This window comes from Phoxinus phoxinus (genome assembly GCF_949152265.1).
Source record: "Phoxinus phoxinus genome assembly, chromosome: 14".
Taxonomy (NCBI): domain Eukaryota; kingdom Metazoa; phylum Chordata; class Actinopteri; order Cypriniformes; family Leuciscidae; genus Phoxinus; species Phoxinus phoxinus.
In genome coordinates, this window is record NC_136889.1 from 29,563,201 (window position 1) to 29,583,926 (window position 20,726).

The window sequence follows — 20,726 nt, forward strand, 5'->3', positions numbered from 1 at the left end:
AGATTAAATGAAATTTTGTTTTCAACATACACGGTTCTTTTTGGGTGTTGAAGTCGGAACACTTCCTCTTGTTCCTAGTTTCCAGTCGGAAAGCGACACTCTTTCAATAGCAGAACACATCAACATGGCGGCTGTTCTGTCGCCGAGACCGTGCGATAGCAATCCCGCGACTCCTGGGACGCAGTCCGTGAAGGTCTGTGGGTGTTTATGGCTACATCTTGTAGCACAGACAGTCGTTATAACATTGTAAAATATAAGGCACAAATATATGCTATTACTGCGTCGGTAAAACTTGAATGTGAGCCAAAGTCGTCTTTGTTTATTTACTATTAGCCTGCTAGCCGTGAGAGAGCTAAAGACATATAGATAGATGATGCTCAGGGTAAAACTTCTTGTCTAAAATAAATTAAATCGCACGAAAGGACCCGACCCACATGTATTATTTAGACGATTTTGGACCGACACTAATAGTTTATTATATAGCAATATAGTATGGTTTTAGATACAGGTAGCGCTGCTAAACATTATCTCTTAATCCCTCCCAATGGGGAACGTTGACATTTCCTTGAAGGAATCTTATTTATGTCTCTTGTAACAGGATGACATTGAGGAGAATTCCAGTGATGGTAGTCAAGCCATCAAGAGACGCAGGATGGGTTCAGGGGACAGTTCCCGGAGCTGTGACACGTCCAACCAAGAGCTGGGGTGAGCAGCACATCTGACACACACAATCACAGGTGTTTTTATGAAAGGGTCATGAAACCCCCCTGATTCAGCAGCAGTCAGTTCTCACCACAGTTTGGAAAATGCTACAAAAGTGGGCATGATGAACTGCGGAGTGGAGAGACGCACAACACAGCTACAGCATAAAACCTTCCCACATATGCACACCGCAATGTACCATTACCTACACAATATACTCATTGTTTTGTAAGCTCACTGTAAATTACACAAATACATACAGTACATATACTGTGACAGCTATAATTTAATGCACAACTAAATGCACAGCTTTTCTTCTCTGCATCGAAAATGTATATGAACGTGCTGTTGCATCTGTGTTTTTATAAGCCTTTTGAAGGGCTGTAAAGACAGGTTACACTCACAGTGTGGATGAATCGCATTTGTGTCGAAGACTCAGGATCTATTGAAGAGAACTTATGTGACACAGAAACTCTTACAAAGCTAAAAAAAAAAACACTAGTTTTTGATCCATTAATGCATCTCTCACTTACTGTATGTGATCATCTCACTGTTTGAAGCGCCTGTCATGGGAAATCAACACGTGCTGTCATGAATAATTAAGGCATCTTTTCGTAGGTTAAGGACATGCAGTCTTATGAATAATTATGGGACACCGATGAGTCATCAATCCACTATAGTACAAGAAAACGACACATCCTGTGATGCTGTTGACACGAAGACGAATTTAAACCCGTAAGTTGAAAATAGAAGAATTTTTTTCAGGACATTTAATATTCAACAATATTTAAATCTGCCTTACTTAAGGTGGAAGATGACGCAATGTTCGTCTAGAAACAAACTTTGTTGTATTATTTTCATGTTATCACTGTGAAGCTGCTTTGCAACAATCTGTATAGTAAAAAGCGCTATATAAATAAAGGTGACTTGACTAGCAGATGATAAAATTAACATCTATGATGTTCAACACACATAACTCTGTTAAAATCTCAGAAAATTTGGTTTAGAGTTTCATGACCCTTTAAACCTTGCCAGTGGCGTAGGCTGAATTTTTTTAGTGTTATTTATTTTTGGCCGGTGATTCAATGAGATCCAGGCAGTCAAGCAGTGATTCTGTCAGAGGTCAAATTTGAATAGGGAATTACAAATGTAAGTCAAATTATAGACAAACAAATTAATCAAGTAAATATTAAAATTGTAATAGCAAATAAGTTTAAACAAAAATAAGATCAATCTTATTCTATAGTTTATTATAAATTCGAAAGTATTGTATTTAACAGATGAAGATCGTGAAGATCAGACTATAGAGAAAGAATGATCCAAAAGAAGTAAGATATTTACAGAATGAAAGTACAGGTAAAAGAGAAGCAGAAGTTAAGAGCAACAAATATATCCAGGAAACTTACATCCTCCTAAACGTATGTTTTTTTGGTCTGATAAGAAAAGGTCAAACTGACTTATCCATAATGTCATATTTGGTGTAACGGCTAGGTTGACGTGACCGTATGCTAAAATAACATAAAACAAGTTGACACAAAGTTTGAACCAAATATTTGGCAAAAACATAGCATAACAACGAGAGATTTATAATAAAAAAATTGTAGGCCGGTCATTTTTGTGGTGGGTGGGGGGAGGAATCTCCCCAAAAAGAATACAAATCATTTTTTTTTTTTGGAAGTTCAAGTTGTAATACCCTTTGTGAGGAAGTTTTAGTCCAGTGCGATAACATTAACTAGCATATTTGGTGAAAAGAAAATCCTCTCTGGGTCAAAATGACCAGAACACAATGTGAGGGTTAGGAGAATTTATCTAGAGAGATCTCTTACGAGCCATTTTTTTTTTACTATTAAAATATTCCATCACCGTGACAATTAAACTATTTAGAGTTTTTCTTGCACCATCATATTATATTTATTTGTATGAAACTGCACCTGTTGGTGGCGTTACTGGCTGGCCAAGGCCAATTTTTTGTCCTCATTCTGGCCCAGTGTTGCTTTCTGTGTATTGAGCCTTGCCGTTTCATTACAGACCAACATACTTCCCTGCTGAAAATCTGACAGAATACAAATGGCCTCCGGATGACACAGGGGAGTATTATATGTTACAAGAACAAGTGAGCGAGTACTTGGGAGTCACGTCATTCAAACGGAAATATCCAGGTATGAGCGACAAGCCTCTGACTATCAGCAGGAAAAATTGAAATGAATGGTTTTTATGTTATCGGTCAAATAGTGGTTTTATTTTCAGATTCAGTTACTGATGATACAGATGAAGTTTTGTATTTTGCTGTCAACACATGTTTTATTTTTCAACTTAATACCAGATTTGGAAAGAAGAGACCTGTCTCACAAAGAAAAACTTTATCTGAGAGAGCAAAATGTCATTACGGAAACGCAGTGTACACTGGGTAAGATTTTAATAATTCAGTCTTTCTCGCTTCCATTTCTTTTAGTATCTTGAATTTGCTTAACATAAAAAAAATTATGTTGTAAAATTGGTAAGATTTTCGTCTTACCCTTAAATTAACTGATTGATTGTCTCATACTGAGATGGTTTACTTTTCCAACAGTCATTTCATTAATTTGCTCAACAGCTTTTCAGCCTTGACGTGTAGCGTAATGCGATGTAGCCTACTAGTAATAATAATAATAAGTCTAAGGCTTAATCCCATATTGACGTTCCTCCCTTCTTCCCTTAGGTCTCACTGCTTTGCGCAGTGATGAAGTTATTGATTTGATGATTAAGGAGTACCCAGCCAAACATGCCGAGTACTCGGTCATACTGCAGGAGCGAGAGCGGCTGAGGATAACTAAGGAGTACTCTGTGAGCACTCTTAGTGCAGTGAGTAACACACTCTTTTATCCGTTAGAAAAATTATATGGTACTCTTATTTCAATGAATTAATCATTTTATTCATCAAGGATGCATTACATTGATCACAATTAACATTGAAGAGTTATACATTGTTACAAAAAAATCTGTTTCAATGAATTACTTGAGTTAAGTTTTCAGAGTACGGCTCGCTGGCTTCCGCTTATGTATGTTTCAGTGTGCTGTAGCCACCTACTTGACTAAACGCCACTTAAAATGAGAAGTCTGCAAGAATATTTAAAAACCCGGACATTTCCAGGGAGAGGAGAAGAGATATTTTTCTGATGAATAAAGTTTTTTTTTTTTTTCATTGACAGTAATTTCAATGTATGTCATTTACATGTTTATGCCAAAAAGTCTTAATATTCATAGTAGTAATGCTGTCAATGCGTTAAGGTTTAAGACAATTAAATCTGTTTACCATCATTACATTTCTTAAGGCAAGTAGCGCATTCATTCAAACTATTTTAAATAAGAGCACAACAAGCACACCACAAGCAAATCCTGTTTACCAGTCAAAATTAATTTATAAATGGAAACTCAACAGGTGTGAAATATGATCAGAATGTGAAAAACACTATAAATGAGTACTACACTGCTGCAGGTTAGTAGGGAAATTTATTTATTTATTATGCACAATGCACATTTGGAAACGATAATACATTTATAGGAAAATTTCTGCAGGTTAAATATAATTCATGTTAATGCAGAGAAAATGATTCAATTGTTTTAATCAACTGACAGCCCTAAAACCTAGTAATAATCTCTATTAAAAAGTTATTTAGTTTATTCATAATGCTGAAAATTCAGCTTTACTATCAAAGGAATAAATTGCATATTAAATATATTCAATAGAAAATCATTTTAAATTCGAGTAATATTTCGCAAGAATGCATCTTTGGTGAGCATAAGTGACTTTCAAACATACAGTATGTAAACTGTTATATCCTTGTTTGCAGGAATAATAATAAAGTCTGTGATGGCTAATGGTCTGACTTTTTCTTTTTAGCAAATGCAGCAACAGAATCCTCAAAAAGTGGAAGCCAGTAAAGTGCCGGAGTACATAAAGAAAGCAGCTAAAAAAGCTGCTGAATTCAACAGTAATTTCAACCGAGAGCGGATGGAAGAGAGAAGGGCTTATTTTGACCTTCAAACACATGTAAGATGTGCTCATGTCCTTTGATTATCTGATTGTGTGCTATAGTGTGTAAAAATCATATAAAACGGCTTCAATTAGATACGCAATTAAAAGCATCTAGCACTCCAGTTTTAGACGTGCTTTACAGGTGCTGGTCATATAATTTGAATATCATCAAAAAGTTGATTTATTTCAAGAATTCAACTCAACAGGTGAAACTAATACATTATATTGACTCATTACATGCAAATTGAGATATTTAAAGCCTTTATTTGTTATAATTTTGATGATTATGGCTTACAGCTTATAAAAACCCACAAAATCAAAATCCCAGAAAATTAGAATATTACATGAAATCACACAGTAATTACACAGTAATACCATGGTCATTGAACCAGGTTTTGGTTCTTTTGGCAGTGTGGGCAGGTGCAAATCCTGCTGGAAAATGAAGGAAGCATGAAGTGCTCTGGACATGTCCTGGTAGACGCTGCGTTGACTCTGGATTTAATAAAGCACAGTGGACCAAAGTCCTCTTTTCTGATGAGAGCAAATTTTGCATCTCATTTGGAAATCGCGGTCCCAGAGTCTGGAGGAAGAGAGGAGAGGCACAGAATCCACGTTGCTTGAAGTCCAGTGTAAAGTTTCCACAGTCAGTGATGGTTTGGGGTGCCATGTCATCTGCTGGTGTAGGTCCACTGTGTTTTCTGAGGTCCAAGGTCAACGCAGCCGTCTACCAGGAAGTTTTAGAGCACTTCATGCTTCCTGCTGCTGACCAACTTTATGGAGATGCAGATTTCATTTTCCAACAGGACTTGGCACCTGCACACAGTGCCAAAGCTACCAGTACCTGGTTTAAGGACCATGGTATCCCTCTTCTTAATTGGCCAGCAAACTCTCCTGACCTTAAAGGGATAGTTCACTTTAAAATTAAAATTGTCATCATATACTCACCCTCAAGTTGTTTCAATCCTGTGTGAATTTCTTTCTTCTGCTGAACACAAAGGAAGATATTTTGAAAAATGTCAGTAACCAAACAGTAGTCTGTACCCATTGACTTCCATAGTATTTTTTTTTTCCTACTATGGAAGTCAATAGGACCTGGTAACTGTTTGGTTACTGACATTTTTCACAATATCTTCCTTTGTGTTCAGCAGAAGAAAGAAATTCATACAGGTTTGAAACAACTTGAGGGTGAGTAAATTGACAGAATTTTCATTTTAAAGTGAACTATCCCTTTAAGTAATATTCAAATTTTCTGAGATACTGAATTTGGGATTTTCATTAGTTGTCAGTTATAATAATCAAAATTAAAAGAAATAAACATTTGAAATATATCAGTCTGTGTGTAATGAATGAATATAATATACAAATTTCACTTTTTGAATGGAATTACTGAATTAAATCAACTTTTTCATGATATTCTAATTATATGACCAGCACCTGTACACTTCCCTAAGCACTTCTAATCCCCTAAATAATAATAATTTTCTGTCTTTTTTGTTTGATTAAGATTAATGATGCAGAGCAACATGAATATTTTAGGCTGCCGTCACTTTAAGACCGAATGCATGGATCCAATATACTGATACGCATCCGTTTTCTTTCTCAACTGTTTGCGTTCACTTAAGATGTAACCGACTGTGTTTGTGAGGATACTTGTCGAGACAGGCATATTAACACAATTGTGTAGAAAAAGTATGTGTAGCAAACTTAGGACCTGCAACATCCTTGCAATGGCTCTGAACAAATATGTAAACATGTATTAACTTACTGGTTTTGCGCTTTCTCTTTTACCTGTAGATTATTCAGGTACCTCAAGGAAAATACAAAGTCCTCCCTCCAGAAAGAACCAAGACCGGTCCATACCCAGTGGCACTCATTCCTGGCCAGTTCCAAGAGTATTACAAAAGGTGAATTGTGTAATTAATTGTTGCTTCTTTTCTGCAAATCCTGCTGTGCTTCTGATTTACCTGTTGATGAGTTGCTGTAGTCTCCGTTGTACTTGAGAACAATGCTGGAATGTTGTCCTAAAATGAAGCCACTGTTTAGCTTTCTGACTGAGCTTCTCTTGCCTCATCCAGGTACTCTCCAAATGAGCTCCGCTACTTGCCCTTGAACACAGCTCTGTTTGAGCCTCCGCTGGACCCAGAGCTGCCTGCCCTGGACAGTGATGGCGACTCTGATGATGGTGAAGATGGAAAAGAAGACGGAAAAAAACATAAAGGTTCCTCTGTAAGTTGTTTTCATGTGACCGTTTAGTTATAGTCTCACGTAGCCAGACCTTCAGACTGACGGTAGAAGGTCTTGAGTCCATCGCAGAATTTATTGGCCAAGGACCGCCCTGAGGCCGTCTCACTGACATGTAAAGCAGCCAATCACAGTTAGTTTTGTTCCACGTCATGTTTAGGGGCATGAAAATGCAACTTTGTCCCTACAATAACTGTAAAAAAAAGTTTTAAAGTGTCTATAATTCGAACTTTGCATACTTTCGAAAATCCAACATTTAGTTGATCCTGATAAGCACTTATTATCACAGTTGTAAACACAACAGCTTTCTTTTTCCATGAGGGGGTTTGGCACCACGGCATCTTTGTTTCCAGGCGGAACGTTAATGAATGCGACACACACGTATCCCGGAAGTCCTGTAGAATTCAACCAACCGGATGACGAATTTGAATTTTGTGTGCCTTATGCATCATGTTCAGCCAACAGTCTGAGGCTGAGACTAGTGTAGTTCTACTAGTTAACCCTCTGGGGTCCACGAACGTGCCAAAGCATTTTGCTGCATTTTGTCCTGATAACATCGAAAAGAACTTAAATACTCTGTCATTATTGGTCATACAGATAACAGTAAGACATCATTTGAAACTATTCTTCAAGGTCTATTTTTATTTCAGTGCACTCATAATTACAAAACAAACCACTCCACTTTTGTAAAATAAAGGAAGCGAACAGGGTGCGCATTCTGCTGTTTCAATCTCCATGAACTTCTTTCCGAAACGCATCACAAAAATTAACCGAAAATCTGCGAATACTTTCCACACAGACGTGTATAGAGAGCTTGAAATGTCTACTTTTAAATGAACCAATTGAAATCAAATCTCTGCTGATTATGTAATCATTATGAGACCAATGAGAGGCACAATCTTTCCTGTCTGCGCTCATCATTTGTAATGTGGTCACACCCACACGCAGCGCAGGCTATTCATACGGTAATCATCCACCTGAGTTAAACGAACCTGTAAACGCCCATCTCACCTGGATAAACAAGCCATCAAGCTGCGTCAGGTTACTCTACGCTTCATCATTTTTGGAAGAAGACACGATATGTGGAATAAGCCTTGAATTTACCTCAGAAGAAGAACGCAATGTGACGCGCGGCTTGATCCAGCGGAGGATATCCTTTGTTGTTGAGTAAGTCATTCATTCTTTTGCATTAGTTAACGTGTTTTTACATAAATGTTTACGCATTGTACTAGTCTGCTTCTTTCAAACTATATTGCCAGACTAAAATGTGTGAAATCGAGTGAGACATGTTGAAATATGAATTATTTAGGCATTGCATGTAAATGTCGTATGAAGAGTGTTTTATGCTCTATTACTTTTATATTGTATTATGATTTTATATTATAGTGTCTATACTGTTAAATGATGAATGTTACAGTCTAAGAATATTTAGAACAGTGTTTACTGTGAAATGATGTTCAGGAATATCTGCTCAAACCTATAAACTAAGTTTGTTGTTAAACAAGCATATGTGTGTCATGACTACAAATTACTTTTTTCTTCTTCTTTTTTAATCTGTGGGCAATGTTATAGTAAGCTATTAGTGATTTCTAGTGTAATAATGTTGCTCCTAACATCATGCTTACAGTTGTTGGCTTTTTTCCCCTCTTTTTCATACAGTGATCCGATACCTGCTAACTTTCACGAGTGTCTTCAAACTGTTTGTCTCTCAGAGTGCTGTACCGTCAGCAAGCTGTTCAACTACATTGGACATGGTAAAATAAGCTCCATCACTGACTACTGATGTTGGGTTAGTGTTTTTTCTTCAGTGCATGGCAAAAGAAGCAGCAGACACGTTGGAAATGCCAGGTATGATTCACTTGTTTCTACAGTTGAACAGGAACTGTTTTCTGAAATGGCAACGGTGCATAACTGTTCGATTGTCTGTTTAGGTCAATGTGCTCAATGTTGTGCCTTTGACCTAGCCTGGGAAAACCCAGACCACTTACGGCAAATTTAGATTTGCTCTGCAAGTGGGTCTGGCAAAGAGCCCATTGAAACCCATTTCCAATCCGTCGAAATCGCGGCACCAATCAGAAACGTTGGGGCGGGCTTTACACGATGACGACAGAGCAGAGACGGTGACGCAGATTTTGTACATTACAGAGATGGATGCCGCCGTGGAACATCACAACATCACTCGTTCGTATCAGCTATCGCGTCTGTTTCAAGCGATTTAAAATTGTCATTTTCGTTAACACAAACAGAGAATTGCTGAGAGTCTCGAGATGTTTCTCCGTCGCTCTGCATACGTCATGTCATTCATCGCTCTGATTGGTTTTAGATCTATCCGACGTCCGTTGGTGACGCCCCTGTGGAAATGAATTGTCTATGGAGCTTTGCCAGACCCTTACTCAGTTACAACTGAGAGTGGTCTGGGTTTTCCCAGGCTACCTTTGACCTTCATTACGTGTATTTTGATTATGTTGTGCACTACGTTGAAAATAAACTATGAAAAAACGTATTCTTTTGTTTCCCTCAGTCCCATTCACCCTGATAGGCCCATTATAGGGGAGTATCTTTGTGTCCCCAGGTGTGAATCACATCAATATGCACGGCCTCTTGAGTCTTGAATACAGCCTTTCCAACACAAATCGTGTCTTACAAATTTGAAATCAATCTATTGTTGTAGCAAAATCAGACAATATTGATAAAATTGTCTAAAATGTAAACCGCTATTAACTTCTTGTTTGTTAAACTGTTGAATAAAATCAATATCACATTTGAAATTATGCAGATATTTTGGGAAAAATAGCACTTTTACTTGTTTGTGATATATTTATATCATATGATATAGTTTAGAAATAAGGGGATTTTTTTTGCCCCCATATCTTTTTGTGTGTGGCATTTTAACTGTATTCTAATAGGCTTTATCACACACACAGTCATTGCCCTGCGTCGTGTTTGTAACTTGAGATGACGTGCAGGTCTGGACTGGTGCGGGGTGCATTAAAATAGGGCTGTTGTGGTAAAGAAATTTCCCTTGCGGTGGTTTTGAGTGGCATAATATTGTAATATGCAACATTATTTCCTTATTATTATTAATATTGTTTTGCTGTATAAATTAGCTTGTTGGGTTATTATATTTATAACAGTTAGTTCTGATTCTCAAATCTTACTGGACAAGAGGCTTTCCAAAAGTGCTGATATTTTAGAAGTATCAGCACTGGCACATCTCTGCGTGCGCCAGCGGTCAGTTAGTCCAGTTACATTGTTATGCCAGTAGGTGGCAACAAGTGACTGTCTATGAGTGAGTCATCATTAAATGGCACCTATTATGACATTTAAAATGCTCCTAATGTTGTTTAGGGAGTCCCCAACAACAGTTTTACGTGCATGCAATGTCAAAAAACACTTTTGTTGTCGTATAATATGCATTTATTTTTACCTGATTTGCTCACCGACTCCCAAATGATTCGTTCAACGACTCATTTTTCCAAACCCCTCCTTTGCGTGACGCTAATCTGCGTTGATTGGTCAGATGACCCAGCAGTGTTTACAGAGATAATACTTATTGTTTAACACGGAGTACAATGATGCTTTTATCAATTAAATCGTGTTATAATAATGATTATAGTCCACTGCTTTGTAGTTTGTAGTAAAAAACTAAAAATAAGATAAAGAATTTAATGTTATGTTAGCGAGCATAGCCCAGAGTTCATATTGTAAAAGCACAATCAGTCTTTGTTTGCGTTAGCCCGATGCATAAACATAACGTTTTTACACAAAAAAAAATGCAGTTACGTTACGAGGTATTGACAACTCCGAAAACAACGACAAACACTTCACATATCTCAATACAATTGTCATTGAAGACCTAGAAGCTAAACGGTGCTTACACAACAAACAAAATAATGATTAAGCATGCTACATAAAACATAAATGCAACAATTATTAATAACACTTACAGGTTGTGATACGGAGGAGGAAGCTGATGCAAATACACTTAGAAATGAACCTTCCTTCAATATCAGCCGGCTCGCGAATCCAAGTTTGATTGCATTTAAAAAGCAATCGTCTTCAAAACGGCGCGAACAAAGCACAAGGCTCGGACTATACTTCTGTGGTATAGTTGTATATATGAATTGTAGCCACTTAGTCTTTAACCCTTATGTGCTGTTGTGGCTGTTTTCAGCCACTATGGGGTATTTTTGAGTCTTATTTTGGCCATAACTTTTTCCGTGTTTCAGCAAATGGAATGATTTTTGGTGACAAAGCTTATTTTTACACATATTTTAGGAAAATGCTTTGAAAATTTTCAAAAACTCAACAGTACACTCTGGGCAAATTCACTACCCTTTCGTTATGTTCGTGGCTGAAAACAGCCACTACTTTAAACTGCTGTAAAAATTGATCAGATAAATATTTTTTTGCCATTTTTTTTGCATAAATCTATTAATCAACCTCAGTCCTGTTCAAAACTACTAAATGTTTTAAAAAAAATCAAGATTTTAACTCTTTAATTGCCAAATTCATAAATTATGTAACTGATTTGGGAGGGGAAAAAACACAAAATTACTTATTTTCAATATAAAATGTGATTGTGGACTGGATTTTTTTTTACCTTTTATCACAGTCTTGGACATGTCAAAGATTAGAAACAACATTGGTTTTGATGCATTGTTAGTTTTTGTGCAGCATCAGATTTGAACTTTTTCTCCCTCATTTACTGTTCGTGGCTGTTTTTGCCCCATTTACTTCCATTATAACCAAATTTTTTGATTGCAAAGCCATGACACCATAAAATCATGCATTTTTGATTGTTGGTGGTTTTCCCTGTTGGGAAGAGGTAAAAATTTAAATTTTTACTGTTGATAACCAGGTGGCACCATTAACCCTTTATATAGGCCTGTGCAAAAAAAAGCTTAGTTTCTGGCTTTTACATGGAGTTATATGGAGTATAATAGCATAATAAAGTGTGTGTGTGTGTGTGTGTGTGTGTGTGTGTGTGTGTGTGTGTGTGTGTGTGTGTGTGTGTGTGTGTGTGTGTGTGTGTGTGTGTGTGTGTGTGTGTGTGTGTGTGTGTGTGTGTGTGTGTGTGTGTGTGTGTGTGTGTGTGTGTGTGTGTGTGTGTGTGTGTGTGTGTGTGTGTGTGTGTGTGTGTGTGTGTGTGTGTGTGTGAGTGAGAGAGAGAGAACTCACCTTGATGCGTCTGAGAAAATCAAAATATGCACCTCAGCTCTCAGAACTACATGGAGTAAACAAAAACCAAGTAAGTGTATTTATGCATCTACCTTTTGATGGTGAGAAATGCAGACTAAACAAAAACTAAGCAAGTGGATTTGAACACTTGCATGCAAGCCTGCTGGTCATTTGATGGTGAGAAGAGCAGCAAGCAACATGAGAAAGGGCTTGACTTGCAGTGAAGTTCTAGAGATGATCATGCAGCCTGACCCCTCCAGCGAGCTGCAGGATGTATTGTCTTCTCCCTCTGACACCACAGACTCAGGAGAGGCAGATCCTGATTTGGATGTGGCACTCTCATCATCCTCTCTAGCTTCCACTGAAGGCGAGGAGGATTCGGAAGATCCTGGGTCTGGGTGGATTGGGAGAAACGGCGAAGTGTGGTTTTCCACCAACGCGGAGACAACTCCCTTTCTTCAGCCTGCCAGAGGCGTGACTTCATGGCCGACGAGATGATTGACCTCATTGTCAGCATGACCAACCTCCAAAACGCAGAGCTCTGGTGATTTCTTGAATCTTGAGAGGGACATGGTGGCTCTAAAAATCGCACGACCACTGTGATCATCCCACAGGCAACGTGTGGACTCCCCTCTGGACCTGTAGACGCCGGCCAAAATCAGTAGCCCCATGTAGGCACGGAGATCTGTGGAGTCCACCCCGGTCCAGTTTCTCATTGTGCGGCGCCCGTAAAAAACAGATTGAACACAGAATCAATGTTCTGGACCCTTGCGATGGCATAGCGCGTCGGCCATGAAGTCACGCCTCTGGCAGGCTGAAGAAAGGGAGTTGTCTCCGCGTTGGTGGAAAACCAAACTTCACCGTTTCTCACAATCCACCCAGACCCAGGATCTTCCGAATCCTCCTCGCCTTCAGTGGAAGCTAGAGAGGATGATGAGGGTGCCACATCCAAATAATGGTCTGACTCTCCTGAGTCTGTGGTGTCAGAGGGAGAAGACAATACATCCTGCAGCTCGCTGGAGGGGTCGGGCTGCATGATCATCTCTAAAACTTCACTACAAGTCAAGCCCTTTCTCATGTTGCTTGCTGCTCTTCTCACCATCAAATGACCAGCAGGCTTGCATGCAAGTGTTCAAATCCACTTGCTTAGTTTTTGTTTAATCTGCATTTCTCATTATCAAAAGGTAGATGCATAAATACACTTACTTTGTTTTTGTTTACTCCATGTAGTTCTGAGAGCTGAGGTGCATATTTTGATTTTCTCAGACGCATCAAGTTCTCACACACACACACACACACACACACACACACACACACACACACACACACTTTATTATGCTATTATACTCCATATAACTCCATGTAAAAGCCAGAAACTAAGCTTTTTTTTGCACAGGCCTACATAAAGGGTTAATTGTGCCACCTGGTTATCAACAGTAAAAATTACAAATTTTACCTCTTCCCAACAGGGAAAACCACCAACAATCAAAAATACATGATTTTATGGTGTCATGGCTTTGCAATCAAAAAATGTGGTTATAATGGAAGTCAATGGGGCAAAAACAGCCACGAACAGTAAATGAGGGAGAAAAAGTTAAAATCTGATGCTGCACAAAAACTATCAATGCATCAAAACCAATGTTGTTTCTAATCTTTGACATGTCCAAGACTGTGATAAAAGGTAAAAAAAAATCCAGTCCACAATCACATTTTATATTGAAAATAAGTAATTTTGTGTTTTTTTCCCTCCCAAATCAGTGACATAATTTATGAATTTGGCAATTAAAGAGTTAAAATCTTGATTTTTTAAAAAACATTTAGTAGTTTTGAACAGGACTGAGGTTGATTAATAGATTTATGCAAAAAAAATGGCAAAAAAATATTTATCTGATCAATTTTTACAGCAGTTTAAAGTAGTGGCTGTTTTCAGCCACGAACATAACGAAAGGATGGAAATTTGAACAATGCACAAGGGTTAAATGCTCCTCCTTGGGCAGATGAAAAAAGTTTGCTTTTGAGTCGCACTTCAGAACACAGCGTCTCGTCGCCATGATGTTTTCCCTGCTGGCCTTGGAGCGCAATAAGTGGGCGTATCGTATTCAAATAACTCGACAAGTTGACGTCATCTAGTCAGAGAAAAAGCTTCGGTCTTCTAACGATTCATAAAAATGACTCGGAGTCGACTCTTACTTTTGAAAGACAATAACTTTATATACGGTGCACTTTCATATTTCAAACTTTGCAGGATGTTTTTGTTCACTTAGATCTATGTTACACACTACATGAAAGGTACATTTCAAAATTCCATAATAGGTGCCCTTTAAACCATTCATAATATGCTTAAAGTGCACATGAAATCAAAATTGACCATATTTACTTTGTTTGCCTAAATTGATTGTTTTGTGGTGAACAATTCATCCATGCAAGTCAATCCACACAAAAAATGTTTTGGCTTTGTAATCTTTAATCAAAATCTGAAAATGCCCCTCCCCTTTGCATTGGAGGACCTTCCCTGATGACGTAGGTTTGACCGTTTTGGTGTCTGCTTAACATCCGTAACCACGCCCCTCCAACTGACAGTAGATAGGCTGAATGAAACACCTACTTTTCTAGATCCAATCAGGTGCTAGTTGGAAAAAAAGCCACGCCCACTATTTTTACTCATTTAGTATTCCGTTTCTCTCGGAAATACGTCACAACACTGAGATAAAATCAGTTTCAACTTCCGGTTCACACAGACTTTAAAAACGCTCTTTTCTTTTTCTTTTTTTTTAATGAATCAAAGTGTTGAAATGAATTTGTCTTTGAGGTCCACTTTACAAGGCCCAATCGATAATCAACACATCACCTGGGATAATGCTAAAGCTGATGTTACACTTCATAGAGCTCAATGGCATTGGTTCAATGAATTGAACATTGCTGACGCCAAACATGGAAAATCCATTTTAATGTTGAAAGCATACTATGACAAAGATATCGCTTTTATCTTCTGACATGATGGCAAACTGATTTTTTTCACAAATATATTACTTGACCTAAAGGAGGACAGACTCGTGTGTGTGTGTGTGTGTGTGTGTGTATTTAAAAGTGAGTATTTTTTATGTAAACCATTGCCAATATATTGCGTCACCAAAACTTATGGGCTCATGTCCTTATATCGCATGATAAGTCGATAAAGTAATTATCGTAACAGGCCTACGTTGAAAAAGCGTTAATTTTAATGCATTATTTTTTCCATGATTGCACCAATTTTACGTGTTAAATTGACATCACCTATTTTATTTATTTATTTTACATCTACAATCTGTGTGTGTATCCAAGTGAAACCCACTTTATAGCAGAATGGAGCCAGGTGGTTCGAAGGGTTGACAAATTTAAAGTTGAAAGAAAAAATTATTCTATGGAATAACATGCACAGATGACCAGGAAAGTGTATTAAGAAAAAAAAATGTCAACCCAAAACCATGTTCACAACACATTCTACTTTCGCAATCCAACACACACCATATTGCCAAAATTTTTGGGACGTCTGCCTTTACATGCACATGAGCTTTAATGACATCCCATTCCTGATCCGTAGGGTTTAATATGGAGTTGGCCCGCCCTTTGCAGCTATCACAGCTACAACTCTTCTGGGAAGCTTTCCTTAAGGTTTAGGAGTGTGTTTATGGAAAATTTACCATTCTTCTAGCATTTGTGAGGTCATGCACTGATGTTGGACGAGAAGGCCTGGCTCGCAGTCTCCGCTCTAATTCATCCCAATGGTGTTCTATCGGGTTGAGTTCAGGACTCTGTGCAAGCCAGTCAAGTTCCTCCTCACCAAACTCACTCATCCATGTCTTTATGGACCTTGCTTTGTGCACTGGTGCGCAGTAATGTTGGAACAGGAAGGGGCCATCCCCAAACTCTTCCCACAAAGTTGGGAGCATGAAATTGTCCAAAATGTCTTGGTATGCTGATGCATTAAGAGTTCCTTTCACTGGAACTAAGGGGTCAAGCCCAAGCCCTGAAAAACAACCCCACACCATAATCCCCCCTCCACCAAACTTTACATTTGGCACAATGCGGTCAGACAAGTACCGTTCTCCTGTCACCCGCCAAACCCAGACTCGTCCATCGGATTGCCAGATAGAGATGCGTGATTCGTCACTCCAGAGAACACGTCTCCACTGCTCTAGAGTCCAGTGGCGGTGTGCTTTACAACACTGCATCCCACCTTTGCATTGCACTTAGTGATGTAAGGCTTGGATGCAGATGCTTGGCCACAGTCTGAAGGCCACATGAGGTTTGGAGGTCTGTAGCTTGACTGCAGAAAGTTGGCCACTTGTGCACACTGTGCGCCCTCAGCACGCGCTGACCCCGCTCTGTGATTTTACGGGCCTACCACTTCGTGCATGAGTTGCTGTTGTTTCCAATTGCTTCAACTTTGTTATAATACCATTAACAGTTGACCGTGGAATATTTGGTTGTGAGGAAATTTCACGAATTGCACAGGTTGCAACCTATCATTGTACCACGCTTGAATTCACTGAGCTCCTGAGAGCGAACCATTCTTTCACACATGTTTGTAGAAGCGTCTGCATGCCTAGGTGCTTGATCTTACACAACTGTGGCCATGGAAGTGATTGGAACTCCTGAATTCAATGATTTTGAGGGGTGTCCCAATATTTTGCCAATATAGTGCATTTCTGATTGAAGTGGTAAAAATATAAAAAATGAACTAATCTCACCAAAATATGGCATCAATGTTATTGTTAACTAAATAATACATTGAATTGAGAAAAGTGGTCTCTATATGAAAGGAGACATCCAAAAAGGCCCTTTTTTTGCATTTGAATAACGTGCAGCAATGAATCGTGGATGACAGGAAGTGTGTTGAATAAAGTGGGTCAATTTATTTCCTGTTGACTTGCAGGACAGTTCATCAGGAAACACTTCAGATGGAGACAGCCAAGACAGCGGAATTCAATCCAAAGTCAAGAGCAAAGACCGACCCGGCAACCAGGGCAAAGACGCCACTCCTCGCAGCATCCAACACAAATCTGCCCCTGGGTACAAGGTAGAAGAAAAAAGCCCCTGATCTTTTTTTTTTTTAATAACCCAACACCTCTCTTCTCCTCTTTTCGCCACCCCTCTTTTCCAGCACTTTCAGCAGAGAAGTCCTCTTTCTTCTGACTTGATCATCAGTACCTTGTCCAAACACCCTCATGCACTCACACACACACACTCTCCCTGGTGGTCGTAGATCGGGACTTCACGTGTCGATGGAACTTATTTTCCTTTTTAAGTGTGGCACTCATTTTCTTCAGTGCCAGGAAACCCAGTGACAGTTCCTGTGTTCTGCACAGACCTTTTGAGCAATAACGTTTTTGTGTGGTACTGCTGTTAGTTTAGGGCTTTTTTTATTTTCATTTTTTTGCTGTGATGCACTTGTGAAGGTAAATACCCTTATAAAGTGAACAGTACTTCATATAGCTTAAAATACCTCTATTTATCTATCAATATTTATCTTATCTATCTTACCTGCCTGTCAGTTATACTGAAGGGCACGTTAACCGTTTTCTTTGGCTGCTAAACTCTGAAAAGTGTTAATCCATAGATATAAAATGGTTGAAGAAATATTAAGAGTGCACTCAGTAATGCTTTCCCTGATTTATAAATGTATAATCGTAAGAAACAACGATTTGAATAGCACTTTTGGATGAGGACTCCAATCATATGACAAGTTATTGTTTTGAAATCACATGGCCAGCTGTGTTGCAACCCAATCCAAGTTACTAGTAAGTAATAATAACAAAAATAGCAATAATAACGAGCATGTTTCATGTTTCCAACATGTGTTTTTAAAGCTCTTTTCCATTTAGCTGAAAAAAATTAATTTAATTCACAAATTTAAAAATATTTGCACATCTCATTTTATTGTATTTTTGAATTGTTTTCTTTTTTGTGGATCTCATTCTGTATGTTTGGACGTTGTTTTATTTTTTTTCGTGTGTGAAAAATCTCTTTTGTGGATCATAATCTAAATGACCCCCCATTAAACTCAGCATGGAAGAACCATGCAAAGTTATGATATGACTACAGAAGACGAAACAAAACAAACCAAACAGTTTTGGTAACCATTGACATCCATTATATGGATAAAAAAACTTGACATTTTCTTAAAATATTTTTTTATTTTCCGTTGAAGAAAGGAATTCATATTTTAGTTCTTAATACATTATTTTATGTTCCACAGAAGAAAGTCATACAGGTTTGGAGCCACATGATTAGCAAATGATGACAGTTTGCATTGTTGTATGTATTGTCACTTTAAAGATGCTAGATGAAGAAGAGCCAGTGAAACAAACTGAGTGCACTTTTAAACTGAGCTTTATTTATCATTTATTTGTCATGCTAGTGATGCATAACTATCTTTCAGGCATGAAATGGTTATCAAACTACTGTTTGGTATAACATTGTTGAAGTCAGTTGTTTTCTATACTGACTCTATGGGCACCTTAAATATGATTGATATCGGTGTTTCCTTTGATTTACTCTGTTTAAATTGTGTACGTTTTTTTTTTTTTTTTTCTTGTCAAAATGCTTGGCGGATCAACAAAAGGTTTACCTTAACACATTACTAATTATACTCAACAACATCTCTCTCTCTTTTTGTAAAAAAAACATAATTATACAAAGTGAATGTATAACAAACAGTAATTTGGCAGTGTCACGATACAAAACAAATAATAATATTAGTAGCTTGCCCACATATGCTTGCATTTTAAGCTATATTTCTACATACAGAAATTATGCTGATTTGTGCAATACGTGTGTTTTTTTTATATATATGATTGGTTAAATATTCTGGGTTGCAAAGGTTTGTTCTTATCAAATCTTTTCTTGTGGAAATGTTTGCATATCTTTGTATTGGACAGTTTGAAACTATTTTGACATCACATCTTTAGCTAAAGGCTTATTTGAGGACCTGTCTTAATTATTAGTTTCCACTCTAGTTCCGTTATCTCAAGAAGTATGAGCAGTGTAAACTGTATGCTCAGAATAGTGTACTTCTCAGAGTATGCATAACATGTAGAGTTTATGTATCCAGAGAGTACCCGAATGATCTGCTACGTTTGTCAGTAGTCGGCCAGTATACTACAGTGCACACTGTATCCCACAATGCACTGCCTTCTAGTCTGATGAATTCCAGAATGAAATGTTTTCAAATGTAATTTAGAAAGCCATGACCAATTTATTTGCAATATGAGAACACATGCAACGTGAAGTCATGTGACCACAATGTGCCATACTGTTCGTCAAAAGTTTTTGGGGTTTTTTTACATTGCATACTGCCTATTCTTTTAAGAAAATGAAACGGTATGCAGTGTATACTACATTTAGTAAACGGCTAGTATTTCATTGTGATCAGCCCCAGTTTATTTCCACCTCTTAAACATTAGATCATCAATATTAAAGTGCGGTTCACAGCGCTAAGAATGATAACAATAAAGACAACTATATTTGCATCCACACCAATGGACGATAACATTCTGTGTGTTATTAGTGCATGTGCTTTAAATGCTCACGTTCTTTAAAGCAGGGTGGCTTCTGATTGGCTGCCAGTGCTTTATCATCTAGCAGCTCAACAATATTCCTCTCTTTATACTATAGCTGTGGTGCGATCTTCAGTATTCTCATACAATTCTTTAGTTATCGTCTTTGGTGTTTACAGTAAAGTGTGTTCATTCTTCAGTAATTCATAATCTGGGTAGATTTTTTTAATTGCCTTTATACTTTAACTAAAAGAGGCTTCCATAAGTGTGTTTTGGACACTTAAAAACATTAGTTGCACTTTAAACTAAAGTAACATGTTAATCTAATTTGAATGTGGAGTTTTAAGCTTCATTAAAACCGCAGGTACAGCTTCTGTTGATCCTCTCACTCTCAGTATGTTTTTGGTTTGTTTGTTTCCATCCCTCTTTTATTCAATCTCTTGAGTCTTGTTAAAAGTGTTTGTAGTTCAACATTAAATGTTCTTGTTCCTGTTATGTGATTTTTTTTTTTTTTTTTAAATGTAATACTCATAGTTCGGCTAGTACTTTCCTACTGTGACAGAACGGAGGCTTTTGTCCTTCCGTCAACATTACTGTGAGCGTCACTAACATCTCCGTGTCTTTAACCTGTAGCCTGGCCTGCCTCTCGTCTCCCAGCACAATGTTGTCACTGCTCTTTTTAGTTGAACCGTTCTCATGGTAGGGCCTTTGACATGTCCGTATTTAGAGTAACCTTTTGAATAAAGAGGTTTTAAAGAAATTAGACTGTAGAGAGATTTCTTAATGGCTGTGAGCACTGAATGAAAGTGTCTGTGTTGTTATTAGGAGCACAAGAACATTGTTCTGTATTTTGGCCACTCTTTGGGTGTTGTAACCTTTTTATACTACTTATGTTACTCCTTTCTTGAGATCAACTATTTCATAATATAGCAAATATATATTTTTATGCATTGCTAAAAATGTTTTCCTGCTTGTTTTTTTTACTAAAACAATCGTTCAAATGGTCACATTGTATATCAGTCTTGATATACTCTAAATTATATACACAA

At 37.8% G+C, this 20,726-nt stretch overlaps 1 protein-coding gene across 1 annotated transcript; it reads left to right on the forward strand.

Moving 5' to 3' along the window:
• The first annotated feature begins 19 nt into the window (after nucleotides 1-19).
• On the forward strand, nucleotides 20-20,437 carry phf10 (PHD finger protein 10). Its single transcript, XM_079634617.1, has 11 exons — nucleotides 20-193; nucleotides 599-705; nucleotides 1,321-1,437; nucleotides 2,731-2,861; nucleotides 3,026-3,109; nucleotides 3,401-3,543; nucleotides 4,583-4,732; nucleotides 6,512-6,621; nucleotides 6,793-6,943; nucleotides 17,055-17,198; nucleotides 17,283-20,437. The coding sequence occupies exons 1-11, from the start codon at nucleotides 125-127 to the stop codon at nucleotides 17,382-17,384; spliced, it is 1,308 nt and encodes a 435-aa protein (XP_079490743.1). The 5' UTR covers nucleotides 20-124; the 3' UTR covers nucleotides 17,385-20,437.
• The last annotated feature ends 289 nt before the right edge of the window (nucleotides 20,438-20,726 follow it).